Here is a 20,022-nt window from a genome sequence, read left to right on the forward strand (position 1 = left end):
GTACCAGTCTGGAGCCTGCTCCATACTTTGATCTCAATGATGGTTGGAGGAATGGTAATACTTCAGCCATCATAATCCAAAAGGAACAAGATTTGGGGCCAGATGCAGTGGGTTAGGAAAGGATGTAGATACCCTTAAATATTTGCTACCATTGTGGAAGTCCGAGGTTCTTTGAGGCTATGGCCTTAAAATAGCTGCCAGTCAGCTTTTGTGTTTACCAAAGGGGAATGCTTTCGCCACCTTGTCATTGGAGCCTTTTACAAATGCTCATGGACACTCACATTTTGGCTAGAATGAGGGTAGCTATAGCCCAGGGGTGGGCAAACTATGGCCCATGGGCCAGATCCAGCCCACAAACCATTTTAAGCTGGGCCTGCGAGCTGCACCATGTGGCTCGGCCCTGCTCTGGAGCTCTGCCTGAGGCGCTGCGTTGGGGGGCCGCACCAGCAGCTTGGCCCCACTCCAGCCGGGGTGCTGGGTTGGGGGGGCTGGACTATGCAGCTCGGCCCTGCTCTGGGTCAGGGGGGTCACACCACGCAGCTTGGCCCCGCTCCAGCTGGGGTGCTGGGTTGGAGGGGGCCATACCATGTGGCTCCTGGAAGCTGTGGCATGGCCCTGCTCCAGCTTCTATGCACTCCAATAAGAGCTGCAGGGGAGTCGCTTGAGGTAAGTGCCGCTCGGAGCCTACACCCCCTGAGAGTCTCCCCTTGCCCCAGCCCTGATTCTCCTCCCACTCTCCAAACCCCTTGAGCCAAGCCCGGAGGGCCCTCCTCCACCTCAAACCTCTCAGCCCCACCCCATAGCCTGCTGTAGCCTATCTTGGTGATAGTGCTGCTTCTTAGGGGAGGGGATGAGTGTTTGTTTACCAGTGCAAGGCATTCCTTCTTCTTCTCTGGCCCCAGTCACATTCTGGCCAAGTCTTCCCTTTGCACCCTCACAGGAAAGAGCACCATGGGAAGTAAACTGAAGCTGCCTTTTTTTGTTTTTTAATACTGTTCTGCTCTGCTGTAATGTAAGATAGTTCAGTGCTAGTTGGAGTCACTTTTGTTAAGCTCTTGCATAGTGTATATAGGAATAATGTCAAACCATAAAAATGGTATGCAAGTTACAAGGTAATTGTCAAATCTTGTACATTTTCATTTGAAAAAAATAGTAATAGTACTGAAAGTCAGGTGCTGAAAGCTGGGTTGGTAGCATCTAGGTTAATTGTATAGCAGGTGGAAGAGTGAAAATAGGATTTAATTCAGTCAGTAATAATTGTCCTGTATGGTGTAGTATTGCCCTTTTTAAAAATAACTTCAGCTGTATTTGCAATAGTTGATGTAAATCAAGCCATAGGTGTAGCAGAAGCAGGATTTTCAAAGACTTTTTACTACAGTCAAGTTACTGAAGCTGACACTAAGCTATTTCAAAGCATGTTTTCAGTTGGACTAATACAAAATCAGTGTGTGAACTATGTACTACCACTTCCATCTAGCAGTATGAATACTGCAGCTGTTTCAACTCTGTACCTGTATTTAGTCATAATTCCTTTGGTCTTCATCTTCCTGAATATTCTAGCAGTAGTGTTGCCAACTATTCATGGAAATAAAATGTTGGATTTAATTTACAAATGCTCATACTGGAGCCCCAATTAAATTATTTATGCAGTCAGTGAAACTAAAATATACTCAGAGCCCTGTGTCTAATGCTTACAGCTCAAATTAAAAACTTAAATGACAGATCCTTTAATCTAACTGTGCTGTGGGTTTCTAGTTAATAATTGAGAAATGTTTTCTAGGATAAATTTAAGTAGAGGCAAAGACTTGTAAATTTTCCCAGCTCTTCTACAGTTCAGTTAAACTAATAAGGCAGAAAAACCTTAAACATTGGTGCAGTGCTCATGCTTAGTCTAATTTGGGTGAACATGATACAAGAGAATGTACACTGGCTGGTAAGGAAAGAGTCCTTTATACCTGGAAGTTAGTTGTCCCCTTATTACAAGTAGGCCTTATGCCCCTAGCACTAGGGACAAGGTTGATTTCACTTTAAAAGTGAATTACAAGTTTGTCAAAATAGTCAGGCAGTTTGAGTTAAAGTAGGTTTTAAAATATTAAGAGCTGAGATTAGTAAAATATACTGCAGCTAGGTTAAATTTTAGTTATATATCAGGCAATTTTACTTTCAAAGTGGCCAACAGGTGTTTTAGTTCTATTTAATGTTAATGTTTTCAGGAGAAGAACCTGTTCCAAAAAAGTTGGTCTCTTCTGGGCAGGAAAGATTCAGAATCCATTGGGCATTCTACAAGGCATTTTGAGCTGTGAATGAAACCAGATTCTGAAGCTTTGGTAAAGTGAAAAAGACTGTCAGTAGTACAAGCCAAGAGGAGACTGCTGCTCTTCCCTTCCTTTCTCCCCCACTTCACACATTCCTTTTAAAAGCACCTCTAACACTGACAATTATTTGCACATTTTGGGTCTCAGGCATGGAGGCGGGGTACTTAAGTGTGTCTTCCAGGTGGTGGTAGTGTTTGACAATTCTACTTGCTACTTCCATCTTCAGTAAGTATTAAAATCTGCTTTTCCAATTGAAAAAATATGATCTACTGTTTTGGTCAAACAGTAGTTGCCTACCCTAAGTGTGGCTTACCTGGCCTCTAGACAAGCTGCAGCCTTACCTGTAGCAAATTAAGTCAAGTAATTTAAATAGCCATTATACTACATAGCTTCCTGTAGCACCCATCGCTGCAGCCTGATTTGAGAGAGCTCATTTAATCCTCAACTTTAAGTACTAGAAATGGCATCACTGAACACTGTGTGCATCTGACTGCCAGGTCAAGTTTGCTTTGTAAGTAAAGATGGCTTACTGCAATAGCCAGCGTGGGAAAGTCAGTTGAGATTAGAAGTCAGGTGGGTTTGGCTCCTGCACCACTGAGGAGATTCTGCAGGCTAACTTGTCTACTCACCCCTCTGTGAGCCTTCAGTGTACTTGTACAGGAAAAAGGGCTATACCCTTCCTCAAATAAATAGAGCTCAACTCACTTTCCAATCACACTAGGGGTTCTGCAGTTATGACAGCAAGTATTAAGCTACTGTAATCACTGTTCAAAAGTGAACTACCCTTCAAGGGGAACAGTGGAGTTAACAGACCTACATCCTTAGTACAGATGTAGCTCCCAATAACTAGATCTAGTACTACATTTTCTATATTAAGGCTTTATATTTGGGTGTCTGCAGCTAACTTCTGAAAGTGTTTGATATTTCCCTTTCTCAAAAAAAACCCTGTCACCATTTAACATGTAGAAGCTACAGCTACCTCATTGCCTACAAGGTCCAATCAGTGGCTGAATGTGACTTTTGGGAATTATAAATTTGAATAAAGTTTTTTGAAGTTAATTGCACTGTCATGAGTTATTACTTAAGGGTACAGGAAAGTACTGGAGAACACAAATGATTCCTTTTACTCCTACATATAGAAAGGACCAAGTTTAACATAAACTGTGATCACAAGTCAGAATAGAAGATAATCCATTTAGCTGGCTAAGTGTCAGACTACTAAGAATCTGAACTATATTAGTTCTAGAGTTTTACTATTATGAAAGCAGATTTATCCCCTAGATTGCTGTAATGTCTAGTGTTCTCACACTAAATATCCCAGTGAAGGCTCCTGCCTTGAATTTGTAGGAATTCAGCTGCTGTAGGCCTTCCATAAACCTTGTCTTTCAACACTTACCAAATAGTTCACATCTCATCTTCTGGGCACTTCAGGGGTTAGGCTGAGAGAAGTGGCCCTTGCTGAGTCTACCTTCACACCTGTCTTTCTAAAACTTCTGTAGCTGTGTCCAGCCCTGCTGCTTGAGTCATGGTATCAAAGACTTCTGCCATGCAAAAGGATCAGTACTAACATTAAGTCTCTTAAACTTCCATTTCTGTACCATATACAGAAATTTAAAAGCCAGATTAACTGATGTCCAGGAAATATGAGGCTGCCATAGCCTTACTTCCACTTAGAAAAATGCAAGAAAGGGCTGCTTGCTGTCTAGAGACAACCTAAACTTTTTCTCTTAGTGGTCATTTCTTTACATGAGTGTGTCCTTCACCTCCACCAGCCCCTATACTTTAAAGCATCACTGGTGGAAAGCACACCACAAGATTAGGTTCCAGGGCTAGCCTTAAGGAAAGGTGCCCTGGATGAACTTGTATTTTGGTGCTGCCCCTCCCATTGCCCCAGGCCCCTTTGGGCTCCCCAGGTTCCACCTTCACCCCTAACTCCAGCACTGTACCCCTTTGTCCCTAACCCCTTCACCCCATCCTGCCCTCCTACACCCCCATGGGGAAACTGACCTGGATGCAGACACTGCTGCTCACTCCTTCCCCCTGGAACTGATCCTCCCTATCCCCCTTGAATGGGGGAGCAAGGAGCAACATCAGTGCTCTCTGCAGCCAGGTCACTTTCCCCACCTGGGTTGAATAAGGGCAGGGCAGTAGCTCCTAGTGCTTGTTTCATAGCACAGCCCAGGTGGGGAAAGTGATCTGGTTACAGAGCCCTTGCTGTTGCTCTTTGTTCCATCCCCCAGAACACAGAGAATTGTTGGGGTGGTGGTGTCCCATGTTCCTGCAGTAGGAGGAAGCAGGGAAAAATCTGGGTGCTTCCCTGCCAGCCAGGAGCAGTTTTGACTCTATACCAGCATCGTATGCACCTCTGTGCTGCCACATGGTACCCCCTTGACCATGTCACCCACCCTACGGCAGACCCTGTCAGGTTCTAATCCTGACTGACAGCAGTAGCCTTTGACAGCTTACTCAACCTCTGCTTCAGTTTTCCCATCAAAAGGGATATTTGCATCACACTGTTAGTACCTATGGGCACTTTAAATCTCAAACTGAGGATACTATCAAAAGCTTTCCTCAGATTTCAGCTCCAATGGCATGTTTTTAAAAAAAAAAAAAAAAAGCTTCACCTACAAGGCCCATATTGCCATGGCACTAACCCTAACCCTAGATACAATCAGCATAAAGGCTTATGTGATGCTTAAGACTGGTTTTCATGAGCTCAGAGCATAAAGCTGACACTCAAATGAAGTGAGGACTGATGCAGCAAGCTTTGTAGAGGCACATTCTCCTGTTCAAGAGCTGCTTCTGAGAATGTGTTTAGTTAAAGAATTAGCTAAAAATGAAAGCAGGGAGTGTCTCAAACTTGAAAAGGATGGAAGCTTTTTGAACACTTCAAACTCCAAAACCATCAGAAACATGTAAGTTACTATCCAAGACAGTAGGACATACCTCCCTGTCAGAGAGGGGAAGTGAGGTGTTTGTAAGAGCTTGGTCTCTAGTTACATCTGGCCAGCACAGCCAGAGTTGACATATCTAGCCTGTCTTTGCCCTACCAGCTCCTTGGGGCCTGTGCCAGATAGACCACCTTGCTCTGGGTATTGAGTTGGCCTGAGAAAATTCAGATTTAGTTTTTCTATCAGCACATAGTGCACTAGTTGCTAGCTCATTTGGTGGGAAAGAATGTATTTGAGATCCAATGTCACCCTCGCCCCCTTAAGTTGTGAGGGCCCTTGTTTATTTTGTCATGTGTTTAGTTAAAACCCTGCAGAGATCAGTTCAACAGCTTTGGGTTTTCCTTTATTACAAAGGCTGTTTTCCAGACATTTGTAGGGGATAACAGTCATGTTTTTGCAGGGTTCCTCAGCTAATCAGGATAACACTGATATTTTATATCTATTTTGTGTAAGACTGATTGTAAAGCAGTATGCATGCTTAGGGTAGTGTAGAGTTTGAACTCTGGATTTTGTTTTTAATTCATAAATGTGGATACTGTAAAAAAATTGAGCATTGGAATGTGCTCAGATCAAGAAATTCAGTTTTGGCATTATGCATAGTACAAATGTGTTGAACACGTTAAATTCTTCAGAGAATGCCACTCTAAGAAACTATACATGACAGTGCATACAAGAGGTATTTTTCCTTGTTTCAACATTTAATTTTGAGATACTGTATCTCCATACAAATACACCAAGAATTACATGAAGGAGACTCAGAAAATGCCTCTATATTGGTGAAGACCAACCATGATTCTTTGAGGGAAAGAACATCAATTCTTTTTAAACAAATGCTGACAACTTCTCATTATGGTTCTACAAAGTTCAACTCCACAGCAAACTTCTCCCTGTAGATTTTCCACATTTTTGATTTATGGGGATTATCCAACTCATTTCTAGGAAGGTAAAGCCTGGAAAATAGAATGGTCATCTGTTTAGTTATTCTACAGTTCAAACATGCTGCCCTCTTATGTATGGCATGAAAGTAGGCTTGAAAAGGAAGTGAAACATGAGAGCTAAGAATTTGTTTCAAGTTTTGAATATTTTTGGTTTACTTCCACACACTAAAGAGTTGGCTAACCAAATGCATTACACCATTTAGACAAACATTCCATGGTTAAGACAGGCGAGAGAAAACCAAGTTCAGCCATAAAATGAACTATACAAACAATCCTATTAGCAAGGTGACTATTAGCTTTATGGCTGGTGCTTTATGACAAGCACCAGCCATATTTGGGAATAAATGGGTATCAGTTGCAAGTTCAGGGTCAAAATTTTTGCCCAAGTATCATTTTGTTTTTTGGTGATCACTAAAAAATTAATAAAATTTAACTCCTCCAATGTCACAAGAAAAAAAGCAGCTGCAGATATGTGATTTATCCCAAATTTGGAAGAGCTCTGTGGGACAGTGACTTAGATATTTGAGGATTTGAACCTCATTTGAAAGAGCATGAGTGCTTCTCTTACCTCATCCCTGTGGTGGTAAATCCAAATTAAGTTTTCAGCTCTGTTTCTGCAGCCATGATCATTTTTAGCTTTTCATTTAAATCGAACCATGAAAGGGTTTAAAAATATCCTTTTAACCAGGATCACCTATCCTTATATCAACTCTCTTCATGGCTGATAATCCCTCAAGGACGCATCTTAGGCTTCCTTCCCACTGTTGTGTTTTATTAGACATTTTACTGAAGAGTGCCAAACAAGCATTTGTTTAGCTGGACAGTAGACATTACACTGCAGTGCAAGTGCAATCTTTACTGCCAGAAATCCCTGATTAGTGACAGCACTAAGATTTAAGCACACACAAGCATTTCACACCAGAGTGCCAGAGGGACAGGTGGGTCTTCCCCCAGCCAAGAGAAAGGTGTTCTGGTAGGTGTCTAAATCATCTCAAGTAGTTCAGGTAGCTCAAGACATAACCAACTCCTCAGTGGGTTTTATGGTGTCTAATGTAGAGACAATACAAAGGACAGATTTACCCTTACCCTGCCATTGTCCATGAAATATTTAGGTTGTGTAATGGTAAGGAAAGGACATTTCAGTTCACCTCACTTCACAAAAGGAAGAGCACCATTATTAAATACTTCTAAAATCTGTTAACAGTAATTATTGCCTATTGAGGGTAATAAGCCTTAGTGCAGCTATTGTTTAAATCACATCTGTCAGGTTTAAGAATCACTAGTGTATATACGGCCCAGATGACCACCAGCTTCCACATGCAGGGAATGGTGACGAGAGTTTTCCCCACAGCCTTCACTCCCAAGTTTGCCACCATGGTGGCAAATTGTAAGTTACCTTAAGCCTCTGGTAGTGCTCACTAGAGACCTTGCTTAAGTTAGAAGCATTTGCCAAGAGCATGCTAAGGCTCCAATATTTGTGTGGAAAGCACCCAAATACTGATGCTATACAAGTATGAAGACAAGGTTCCCACTATCACATTTGAGATAATTAAGGAAAGCAGCACACAAAAGGAGTTAGTTTATTTTAAACTAAACATTCAGCTTCAATACTTAGTCATGTGGAATGCTACAAAGATCAGTTTCCTGGATTTGCAGGAGACTTAGACGATGCTATTTAAGGTAAGGATCTCTTCAGATCTGTCTAGTACACCTTGCTTTATGCCAACAAAATGCTGAGAGTTTGTTCCCAAATCATGGCTTAAGGCCAAAACACTGCATGTTTCCAACTTATTGCACTGTTATTACCTATCAAAGGGTTAAACTCCAAGGCAGCGGTCCCCAAACTTTTGAAGGTCGCACCCCCCCCTTACCCATCTGTGGGCCCCTGGGGGCTGGGAGCAGGGCCACAGCTCAGATTTGGGGGGGGGGGGGGTGCAGCTAAGGGTAAGGGAGCTGGGCCATGGCCAGGGACCAAGGCTGGCAGTGGGGCCAACAGCCAGGCCTGTGACCAGGTGTGGCTCGACTCCCAGCCTTGCCCCTGGGCTAGGAATGGAGCCACAGCTGAGGCTAGGGGCTGGCACGGAGCCGGGGACAGGACCAGAGCAGGGCTGGGGGATGCGCCTTCCTTGCCTTCTGTGCAGGCTGGCCCAGGCCCTGCCACATTCTCCTCCCCCCGCTGGATGTTCCTCCACACACCCCTGGGGGGGCACACCCCACAGTTTGGGAACCTCTTCTTGAAGGTTTTGAAGTAGACGTTTTATTCTTCTGGATGTTTAAGATTCTCCATAAATCTATTAAGATTTGTTCACACACTGAAAATAGTAGCATTATGGACTTGCCACTCTGATTGTCCTGGTGTATTACATCTTACCTGTTATTTTCTATAAAAGAGGTGTTGAACCAGAAGAAGAATGGGCAGTCGTCATAGCCTTTTGGAAGATCCTAAAGATAAGCAAAATTGTGTTTAGGATATTTTATATATTTGCTTTTAAAACAAAGTTTAAGAATCAATCTGTGCTGTACTAAACTATGCTTGTTCCTTGGCAGAACAGACAGGAACACACAACCCTGAAAACTTGATGAGGGGCTGTTGCTGATCATCCACATCAAAACAGTCTCACATAATTAACTTTAGCTGGAATTTTACAGTCAGGTCAATGAAAGAGGATGCAGGTCTGTGTGTTGCCTTCATTACACTGTGAAGAAGAAAGCAACAAATGAGATCGCCAAAGCAAGTTACAACAAGAGCAGGAATTGCCTGTGTGCCTCCTGGTCTTGAGAGTAGACTTAGGAGCTACAGTACATAGTCTGAAGTTACTAGATGTGTCACAGCACAAGGTCATGGAGAGAGAAGCAGTCACATAAGTGCTGAACACTTGTACTCGCACATTTGCAATTACTTGCTATTGTGGGTCTACCTTCATCAGAAGAAATACTTTTGAATCAAGGCAAGACTTGTCCTACACAGGGAGTTTTCACATGGATGCCAATTATGTATGTATCTGTTGGTATTGTAAATATCTTACATCTCAAAGTTGGAAGTGTACCAGATATATGCAGTTTTTATTCCACTATACTTACAGTTTGTGATTCAAATCTGACTTTCACATCACCGCTTATTACAGGACAGTCTTCCAAGCCAATTACTGCAAGGTCATTTTCAGCATCAAAAAATAACTGAAGAAAAAACAGAACTGTTTGGAGTAACTGTTTTCAAACTGAAAATAAAATGCACACAAATCTAGCAGTGCCAATTAACAGTGTTCCACTACTAAGTTACTACTAAGTCATTTGCAAATTGGATACTATTAATTTAGGCTTAAATAGAGACTTGGAGTGGCTAAGTCATTATGCAAGGTAGCCTGTTTCCTCTTGTTTTTTCCTACCCCCCCCCCCCCCCCAGATGTTCTGGTTTAACTTGGATTTTAACTTGAAGAGTGGTCAGTTTGGATGAGCTATTACCAGCAGGAGAGTGAGTTTGTGTGTGTATGGGGGTGGGGGGGATGTGAGAACCTGGATTTATGCAGGAAATAGCCCAGCTTAATTGTCATGCACATTGTGTAAAGAGTTATCACTTTGGATGGGCTATCACCAGCAGGAGAGTGAATCTGTGTGGGGGGGTGGAGGGTGAGAAAACCTGGATTTGTGCTGGAAATCACTTTAGATAAGCTATTACCAGCAGGACAGTGGGGTGGGAATAGGTATTGTTTCATATTCTCTGTGTATATATAAAGCCTGCTGCAGTTTCCACGATATGCATCTGAAGAAGTGAGCTGTAGCTCATGAAAGCTTATGCTCTAATAAATTGGTTAGTCTCTAAGGTGCCACAAGTCCTCCTTTTCTTTTTGCGAATACAGACTAACACGGCTGTTACTCTGAAACCTACTAAGTTACAGTGGCTTATATGACAATACCCAATTACTAATGGTTAAAGGCTCTACAGTGAAGATAAGGAAAATGATTGACTGTTGCCAAGGAACTCAGTTTTACAAACTGATCGAATCATCCCATTAGTTTCCTGGGAAATCCACATTCCTTTTGTCCTGTGAAAAACTTGTGAGCTCCAAGTCACAGGAAGACGTTCAGGAAATAAAACCGAGTGTTCTATTGCTAGGATTGGTAAATTTCCTTATCAGAAAGTGAGAGAAATTTCTTACATCCAATATTTTGCCACGAAAACCAACAGATTTAATGGATTTAGTAAAGTGTGCTCAAGTTCAGTATTGTGAAGACATTTTAGTCAGACACCTGCATTAGAGTTCTTACCCTACAGTTTTCTTGAGTGGCACAAACACAATGGAATACAACTTTCCTTTTCATAATTATCTGTACTTTAAGATCACTTCCATTGCCTTTTCCAACTCCTAGAAGGAATCAAAATTGTATTATGCTAGGCTTTGATCTTTAAATTATAGAGCTGGAACAATAAGTAGTTAAATAGAACAGGATACAATCAACCCCATGAACTGTCCTATAACGATAATAAAGTCGCTGTCTTCAGTGTTAAAGTAGTTTTTATGTGGAACTTTCTGGAAGACAGTAGAAAAAAGGCAACCAAAATAAGTCTTCCTTAGTAGGCATAAGAGAATCATGCTTTGAAAAGTATCTATAGGAATTTGTTGAACAAACCACCCTGGAAATCAATTCCGCTAGCCACAGAATACACATGGAGCAACAGCAGTATAAGGTTCCTCAGGGGTGAGCACCTGAACTTCAGTTCTTGGCTTCTCTGCAAAGGCTGTTCAGATATCAGACTCAGAAGCACACTTGAAAGCATTTGATCCATGCCAGATATATCATGGTCACTTATCGGCTGAAGAATTCTAGTCCCTAAATGCATGCATCTCACAGTCCCCCTCCCCGTTCTAATGCCAGTTGGAGAGAATAAACCATCACTGAAAACAAACAGCCAGGCAGAAAGAATCCACTTTAAAAGGGCACGGTCACAGAAGGTGTTCATTTTGCTTGCAACTGAGTTACAAAGAACTTGAGTTTACATTTATATAGAATTTCATTACGTTTTATCTGGCTTCATGAAACAGCAAGGCACATCTCACCACTCAAGGGTTTTGTGTTTTTTTTTTTTTTTAAAAACCACACACTTATTCTAGTAATTCTGACCCCAGTAAGGTGTCTGTAGTGCACTCAATATATAGATGTAGGAATACAGAATTGAAATAAAAGTGACCTGGAAAATATGCCAAAACCAGGGCAGCAAAAAAAAAAAAAAAAAGAAATACTGAAGTGTCTATATAATTTGTATTAATTCTTACCATTAATAGAGTAGATTTTGATGTTCTTTATTTTGAGTCGTCTCTCCGGTGGGAGTTTCAAGTTATACTTGTTCTTCAGGATTTCATAATACCCAACATACCTACTCTGCAATGCAAAATAAAGCTGCCTATGTTAAATATGGTCCTTGCCACATCTGGCACAGACAGACCCTGTTGCTTTCAGTGACCGATAAGGGAGAAGTGGCAAAGTAAGCTAACAGACAGAAATTTCCACAATTTCAATCCCATTTTTGCCATAGTTTGCTCTGCATGGCCTTGGAGAAGTAACAATCTGTGCCAGTTTCCCCCACTCCCATCTGTAAAATAGTATTAACACTTGTCCAACAAAAGCCTTAAGTGTGTGTTGAGTAGTTGGTCAGCAGTCTTCTGATGGACAGTGCCCTCTTCTCAGAAATCTGAGTTTGAAACAGCAGCTTACTGTCTGGCCTTCTAGAAGGCCCTTGTCAACTTCATTTACTTTGAGTCAGGCAAAAAGTGAATGAAATTGATAAGGGCCTTACTTCCAGGTGGGAAGCTGGAAGGCAAAAAAACCTTTCATTTCCATTCTTCCAAAATGGTATTTTTCCCTTAAATCCCTTCCCACTTTTTTTTTTTAAAATGCTGTTTTGACTTTGTCCTGTTGAGCACAAAAAATTAGAAACAAATTTTTTTTGCAGAAAATGTGATTTCTGTTTTCCAGCTAGCTCTAGTTCTGAGCATCATTTGTTCAACAAATGGTTAACATTAAGTGCTAGGTATTGAACTTCTATTTAAGTCTCTGTGCCTCTTTTCTCCTCCCCCCCACCCCCGCCAAGCACATTTGTTAGAGCTACAGGAGAAGGCCCTCTTCTTTGGGGAACTTCCCAACTAGTCGAGGGAAGTCATTAAGTTCCTAAAAAGCACATTACCCAGACATACGGCACAGAAGTTTGAAAGTTCTCAACTGAACTGTGGAAAGTACTTCCATTCTGGTTCTTCCATCCATTACATTTAAACAATTACACAGTGGATTTTTAATGTGCTTTTTGATCTAACTCACCCTCCACAATCCTCTCACTTTGTTTAGGCTCTTACCTGGGATGGTGTTTCAACTCCTTGAAATTTGGAACTTGTACTTTTATCAGTTCGCCTCTCCCCAAAATAGTCCAAGCTCTCCTACATATAAGAGTCAGTTTCAAATGAAGCAACAGGACAAATTTTGCAGCTGGCTCACAATGAAGTTTGTGCTATTATACAGTTATAACTGAAGACTAAAACCCAAAAGTATCAGATGTGAACAGTGGTAAAAGGCTTGAAAGAGTCCAAACCAATGTTGGAGAACAGCTGCTTTGGAAGCTAGAGTGAGTTGGTACTAGAAACACAAGGACTAGTCAATCCCTATTGTGACAGAACATTTCAAGGTGGACAAGAATTTGCTAGTCAGAAAATGACAGTATTTAAGTGGTTTTACTGAAGCAAACATCAGAAATTTAGAGAACCCAGACCTTGTTAAAAACCCTCCTTTTTACTCCCAATCTGTCTCAATCACCCTCAAATAAAAACCTCACACTCCAGAAAAATACCACAGATGGGTTCCAGGGACCAAGCTCAATCAGCACACAGTTTTTGAAGGGGGGGGGGGGGAGGGGGAGAGAGACACAACAACAAAAAACCCCCACAATTTGCAGACATTCAAACTAATATTGGAGAGAAGTCTGTAAAACTACCTTGTACAAGAGAAGCTTATCCCAGTACATCAATTTTGATGATCCTCATACAGATGCAGGTGATTCATACACATGGCATATTTTTGCCATCCATGCACTAGGGCCACAAATCCAGCGATGCTGCATTACAGCAGCAGAGGACCTGCTTTTAATTATGAACTATACCTCTAAGTGGCAAGTCTCCTCTTCAAGAATGGCAAGTTCTAAAGGGAGGCGCGCTTCCACCCTCCACACAGGTGCATGATAAATATGCTGGGATATTTATAGGGATAAATAGTATCAAATCTTAATGACCCAAACTTTGAGCAGGCCTTGCTTTAGAGTAAGATATTAAGCTTAAATTCCTAGTTATCAATGGTTTTAAAGTGGAGTTTGTTTTTTTTTTAAAAAGTCATTTTGACAGCCCAATCAAATGCTTCCATGGCTGGTATCATCTCAACATAATCCAGTCAGTCTCTTCCCATTCTTCCTCACTGCCATTTTCCATTCCCTCAAACCATGAACATTTAACCATATGAACCATCATCACATTTGGCAACGCCTTTTAAAAGTGGCTTACGCTCTCCATGGAGAATGAGGCATGTGTTTTGTAAAGGGCCTCTCCCTAGTCAATACACATGGTCAGAAGAGGACTCATCTTTCCGGAGCCTAACATAAGAGCAAATCTAAGAAACTGCTAATATCTATTTTTCCCTCATACCTTTGCACTCTCAAACTGGTCACTGTCAATGAGCCAAGTACAAACCATTGTTCCAGTCCTGCCTGTATTAGAAAGGAGAAAAAACACACACTACTAGTATATCACAGTATTTTGGGACATACATGATAGTCAACATGTAAGATTTAAATTTAAACTCTCGACAAAAGCCACATACATATATAGAGTAGAAACTAGAGTACGATCTTAGACAGGATTCAACACGGAGTTAAAATAAGATGTGCTTTTGCAAAGTAGTTTCTACAGATTTGTATTTTCCTAGTTCTGCTAATTCCTCCTTTAAGAATGTCCCCCCAGTAATTCCTCTCTGCAGCTTTACTATGAACTACAGCAAGATGGCCAGTACTTTTCAGATCTCTGTTTAATTTGAGATGCCAAATATACCTCAAAACCCCAGGATCATGCTACCAGCCATTCTACAGTGTTACTGAGGGTTACTTCTCCACAGGGATGTCCTGACAAGGGGAGAACTGCCACATGAAGGCACACAGGTCAAAATATTGAAGCCAGCATTTTCAAAAGCAGATGTCTGATTTTCAGAGTGCCAAGCACCCCGCAGCTCACTGATTTCAATGAGAGCTGTTAGGTGCTCAGTTATTTTGACAAGTTTATCCTCTTAGATGCCTAATTTTAGGCACATGCTTTTGAACAAGTTTTAGCCTAAAGTTGTACAAGAGAAATTCAAATACAAGATGCCAGTAAACCTTCAATATGCAAACTTATTAAAGCAAACAATTGGATATAGGAAGCATGTGGCTAGCAGCAGACTGGGAACTGGTACAGGGGGAAGATCTGGGTTCTATACCCAGTGACTCTAGACTGCAGCAAGCCTCTCTGCGCCACTCTTCCCTTCTGAAGAAAATTGATGGTCTTAGTGTTGTGAGCCATACGATAAAGTTTTCAAAGTGCCTTAACTGCTTAGGTCACTTCTGAAAATAGGACTTATGTGCTGGAACTAGGGGTGCTGCCAATCTCCTGGCTTGAAGTGGATTTCATTACATACAGGGTTTACAGTTTGGTTCAATAGCTCTCAGCACCCCCACTATACAAATTGTTCCCGCATCCCTGACTGGGAGCAAAGGCATATTTAGGTCTCACAGAAGCCTGCTGTGGATTTTAAGAGCCTGGCCTAACATTTAACAGCATAAGCAGAACTTCTTATGTTTAAGGAATTGCAGAATCATATCTGTGAAAAGAAAAGAGTAACCCTAAAGCTTGGGGGGGTGGGGGGGAGAGACTGGTTTGAACTACTGATTGGGGAGGAGAGGTAACACGGAAGTGGGAGACTAACACAGGTATAGGATAACTATGTTATTTGTAAGTTTGTGTTACAAAGGCAGGTTGAAGCTGTATTGTCCAGCACTAGAGGTGAGAGATGAGATTGTCCTAATGAGCTTTCCACTTGTAGGTAATCACTCACTTGCTGAGCGTTTTGCCTTAATAAATATTTGTTAGACCCATCTGTTGAGTAAATAAATCTCAATCCCACATTAGGTGTTTTTGAAAATTATCCTTTGTAAAGGGTTTTTGAGAGTCTCTGATGAAAGGTATATGAAGTGCAGAGTAGTTATTAACATGCCTGTTATTTGACTGGATGGAAATCTAAGCTATCCCATGATCAAATACTTGCAGTGGAAATTTAGGCAAGAAAGAAATGAATGCGTTTTAAACTTTAAGCTTCACACCATTTTAATTAGGATACTCCTATGTTTTCCAATCCCTTCTTTGCTACAGTACTTGTTCTCTTACCCTTGCCTCCTTTACAGTGAATTGCTATGATGTTCTTTTCATCCTGTTTCATCCACGCACGCACATTGGCAGTAAATTTCAGCATGTCCCTAGATAAAAGCAGCATATGAATTTCAGCGTAGTCAGAACTTGTTTTATGCCTAGTATTGTTGTTGGGCTGCAGAAACACTAGCATATGACTTACTCTAGGCTGGGGACATTGTGGTCATCAATAAAGACTCTCTCCACCCTGTAATGGAAGTACACAGGGTCATAACCTTTTTCACCTACAAAAAAAAAAAAAAAAAATCAAACACTCCAGATTAAAACTAGTTTAGAGTTCTGGTAAGTTACCTCTACAATTTTAGTTATTTAAAGTCAAGCTATTTTCTCTGCCTGTGTTTTAAAGATGGTGGAATAGCAGCTGAGACTATCTACTGGAGTCTTTTTCGGACAGTGCTACTGAATGAATAGATTCACAATTCAAGTAGATCTGGATCAGGCCTAACTTCGAAGGCCAGCTTCCTATTTTGCATCTGCAATTTTGCACCCTCAGTTCATGGAGGGCCCAAAGGACTCCCACCAACTGCTATCAGTTGCAACAGTGATTTGTGGTGGTAAAAAGCGAGAGGCCAGTTTTCAAAGTCATGACCCTTTTAGCTTGATCTTCTCTATTCTAACTGGTTGGCTGAACTGATGTTGGTTCTCATGATCTGATTGTCTGTAACCCCCCTTTGGCCAAGTGGCTAGCCAATTTCCATTTCTTTTGGATGCAATCCTTGGATGCAATTTCTTTTGGATGCAAAAAATGTACAAAGTCCTGTTTCCCTGAACACAGGAGGATCCAACAATAGGAGGCAGTTGCCTCTCACAAGTCCAAGCATGCCCTTCTAGCCAGCACTCTACCCAAAAATGCTCTCACAGCCACCCTACCCATGCTTTTTGATACTGTCTCCTAGTTTCATGCTTTTTGGCTGCTTCTGACTTAGTGCTGTAAACTGAGACAAGCCCTCAGATACATAGCTGCAGCAGTTAATCCCCAGCTGCCACTTTGTCAGTCCATAGTGGGGTGTTTTCCACTGCTTTGGCTATCACTAAATGAAGGAGCATTTAATTGTTCCTTCATTTAGCCTGAAGAAGGCTATTACACCAATCAGCTTCAGTGACATCTATGAAGCACTTTGTGGGAACCACCCAACCTCCAGCATGCCAGGAGCTACATATACTTACTGCAAAGGTTATAGATTGTATAGTGGTCTTTATGTTTTGTATCCAAGAATCTTGCAACTTCCTTAAGAAAATAAGATAAGAAATAGATATTTAACTCCAAACATCTGCTTTTTTTTTTAAACTATACACACACTAGTCAGTCTTCATTTCCACTGCCACTTAAACAGTATACCGCCTTACTGGAGAAGCTGGCTATATTCACAATAGACCATGAGACCAGAAGAAATGAGTAGTTCAGGTTCTCATCTAGCTACTAAGCCAGTCTACCACCAGTTTTTATACATAGTTCCTAAAATGATTAATTCAGTAAAGTTTAAGTGATCATTTAGTCTTATTCTGTATTTGAGAGAGAAAACGGCCTCTTCTATAAATCACCATTTAACATAGCCTGGATAGCAAAGAGTGACCTTCTCAGGAAGGCTTTAAATGGATAATAGAAAATTAGGGTAACCTCAAGACACTTATGTAGCAAATCATGCAGCTAGAGTACAACCCCTAAGGACAAGATGGGCAGACTGCACCCTTAATTTTTATGCTCGTGATTCAGGACAGAAGCCCACTAAGTACTGGCCTCAGACTACAAGTTGGTTTCCTGGAGACCATCAGAGGCTAGTTTAGTCATTCCCAATCTGATCCATATTCAACCTAGTGAAAAGGGATTGGAAGTGGAACACAAATTTAGTGCTGTTAAGTTTTGAAGTCACGTGCAGGAGGGATTTTAGGAGATATTTTACCTTTATAGGATTCCTATAGAAAGACTGCTTCCCAGATGATGGAAATGACATTGCAATAATACGATCTATGGAGGAAAAATGTATATGTTAAGTCCACAAGAATTGGAAATAGGCAGTGGAGGATGAATCTGAAAGAACTACTATGCACTATTAAAAGACAAAAAGCTATCCAAAAAAAAAAGTGTGGCTTTGAGAGTGGAAGTACCATTAGTGTTATGAATTAGTTACACAGTATGACTACTTGTTTGTGGTGTGGCCTGTATCACCAGCAGTAGCCCAGATTTTAAAATTTGAATTTTTAATTACAAAGAAGTACATTTTCTGCCAGTGTACTGTCTGTATTTATTATAGGATATTTATCAAATTAACAGCCCTGCAATAATGAATATTCCACCTAGAGGAAATCCTAGTTATCAATCACTATTCTCTACACAACAAGAGCTGCTTAAGACAATGGATTAGTTTTGCACCTTCCCCTCACCCCCAAACTGGCACTTATAGGATGTCTGCAAATAAGTTATTGAAAAAAAAAGGTTTTTTTTTTAATTTTGGTTCAAGTCAACCAAGTGAGGACATTTCAGCAAATCAAAGAAATTGGAAAGAATTGTTTGAGCTGAAACAAAATGGTTTGGGCATTTTTAAAACGAAAGCAACAAGTTAAGGGATAGATTCACAAGAACTGCGGTGGGGGCAGGGTGACAACTACGGCTTGTGGTCAGGGCACTTTCCTGGGATGTGGGTGACCCAGGTTCAAGTCCTTGCTCCACAGCAGGTCTCCCACATCCCAGGAGAGCACCCTAACTAACTATACAATAGGTGTAAGGGAGGGGCAACACAACAACCTCCTCTTCAGTCTTTTTATAAGACCAGCACCCAAATCTGTTGTGCCTTTACCCGTAACACCTGAAATTTCCATTTTCTTCCTTTCAACCAAAACAATTTGCCAACAGACAAACTTATGAACTGTGTTGACCCAAATATGCATTTTGGTGAAAAGTCTCAGCTGAAAAATTTCAGCCAGCTCTAACTTTGGAGTAACCAATAGTTCCCTAAATTGTACAAACCAGTAACATAGGTAAGGTCCAGGTCAAAGCCATCTTTTGTATAGCGCCTTTTGTTTTCCGAGACCTGTCAGTCAAAAAGACAAATGAAGGAGTTAGAAAGGAGAGTCAAGGGAACCATAAAGATTAGGGAGTGTCTAGAAGGGTGAATAGTGAAGTAGTCCAGATGGTTACTGTTTCTCCTTGTAACCAAGCACGAGTGGCAGAGCCTCAATCTTTCCCTATCCACTCCAGGTGGAAGTGTACATAGTTAGGCCACGTACACACACTGTAGAACTTATGTCGACATAGCCAGCATAACTCCCTCTTGTAGAAGCAGCATACATCAACAGGAGGAGTTTTTCTGCTGGTGCATCTGATGAAGTGGGTTCTAGCCTATGAAAGCTTATGCCCAAATAAATCTGTTAGTCCTTAAGGTGCCATCAGCCTCCTTGTTTCTGCTGGTGTAGGAACACCCCCCCCCCAAAAGGCCATTAGCTATGCCACCAAACACATTTCTGTTGGCATAGTTGTGTCTACACTGGGGGCTTTGTCAGCATATTTATGTCACAAGGGTGTCCCCCCACCCCCAGCCCCTGACCAACATAACTACACTAGTATAAGTTTTAAGTGTAGAGCAAGCTTAAGACTAGCAAGTGGCTCACATTAATAACTCAGCGGCAGCATTCACACAAATTCAGAAAAGAAACTGCATTTTAGTCAGGCTTTGTGCTCAGGAATTATTTCAATCCAGTAATCAGTAGCCAGCAATAGCTGTACTGGGGCTGCTGACCTTATCAAGGCCTTATTCTAGTTAGTGGGACAATGCACGATGAGACTGTCTACATGGATCACACTGTTGTATGCTGCATCATATTACTGATTTGTTTAAAAAAGTAGCATTTAACCCATGATTCAATTCTCTACTGGGAGGGGGGAACAGGGGGGATGAAGATCAGCTTTGTTGCATCTTCACCAATTGTTTAATCAGGGCTACACTCCCATGTGCAAGTGAGGCCTTAGAGGGAGAAGCACTAGGCAGATCACAAGGGTTACTCTTATTTTATGAAAGGATGCCAGGGAATCCTTTGAACTCCTAGTAGGATGCAATACCTCACTTAAGATGTTAAAGTGAAGTTGAGCTGTAAGGGACAGCATCTCTCTCACACACACAAAAAAGTCTTGGAGATTTTTTTTCCAGAAAAAGTTTTGATGCCTCAGGGTAAACTCTAGCTATCTAAATATCTTGGAAATTTCTCAGTCTACATTTGACAAGCAAGATGCTGATGGAGTATTGATTTTGTTCCCTGAAAAATGCACATGGAAGTTGGGTTAAAATTGACACTACATTAAGAGTCCTGCGGGAGGGGAGAAGAGAAGAAAAGGAAT

The 20,022-nt window shown here is 41.3% G+C and overlaps 2 protein-coding genes across 7 annotated transcripts in view; one reads left to right on the forward strand and one right to left on the reverse strand.

Annotated features, from left to right (window-relative positions):
- Window positions 1-10,045, forward strand: part of SLC25A15 (solute carrier family 25 member 15) — a 30,550-nt gene extending 20,505 nt beyond the window's left edge. Inside the window, exon 10 of one of the 2 annotated variants that reach the window (XR_012158747.1) lies at window positions 8,752-10,045. Coding sequence is in view for 1 of the 2 variants with exons in the window: in XM_073342769.1 (XP_073198870.1) it covers window positions 8,752-8,784 (33 nt within the window). In the remaining variant the exon portion in view is untranslated. The remainder of the gene's footprint in view (window positions 1-8,751) is intronic. The other variant, XM_073342769.1, reaches the window with a different exon arrangement.
- LOC140910804 (phosphatidylinositol 3,4,5-trisphosphate 3-phosphatase TPTE2-like) overlaps window positions 5,944-20,022 on the reverse strand; it is a 43,795-nt gene continuing 29,716 nt past the window's right edge. For all 5 annotated transcript variants that reach the window (XM_073342714.1, XM_073342696.1, XM_073342673.1 and 2 more), the window contains 12 exons: window positions 18,658-18,721; window positions 17,594-17,658; window positions 16,860-16,920; window positions 15,835-15,916; window positions 15,651-15,739; window positions 13,884-13,945; window positions 12,552-12,632; window positions 11,478-11,583; window positions 10,471-10,568; window positions 9,286-9,381; window positions 8,576-8,646; window positions 5,944-6,216 (listed from right to left, as the gene is read on the reverse strand). In XM_073342714.1, the coding sequence (XP_073198815.1) occupies window positions 6,114-6,216; window positions 8,576-8,646; window positions 9,286-9,381; window positions 10,471-10,568; window positions 11,478-11,583; window positions 12,552-12,632; window positions 13,884-13,945; window positions 15,651-15,739; window positions 15,835-15,916; window positions 16,860-16,920; window positions 17,594-17,658; window positions 18,658-18,721 (978 nt within the window). In that variant the 3' untranslated portion in view covers window positions 5,944-6,113. The remainder of the gene's footprint in view (window positions 6,217-8,575; window positions 8,647-9,285; window positions 9,382-10,470; window positions 10,569-11,477; window positions 11,584-12,551; window positions 12,633-13,883; window positions 13,946-15,650; window positions 15,740-15,834; window positions 15,917-16,859; window positions 16,921-17,593; window positions 17,659-18,657; window positions 18,722-20,022) is intronic.

Source organism: Lepidochelys kempii, chromosome 1, assembly GCF_965140265.1.
Source record: "Lepidochelys kempii isolate rLepKem1 chromosome 1, rLepKem1.hap2, whole genome shotgun sequence".
NCBI lineage: Eukaryota > Metazoa > Chordata > Testudines > Cheloniidae > Lepidochelys > Lepidochelys kempii.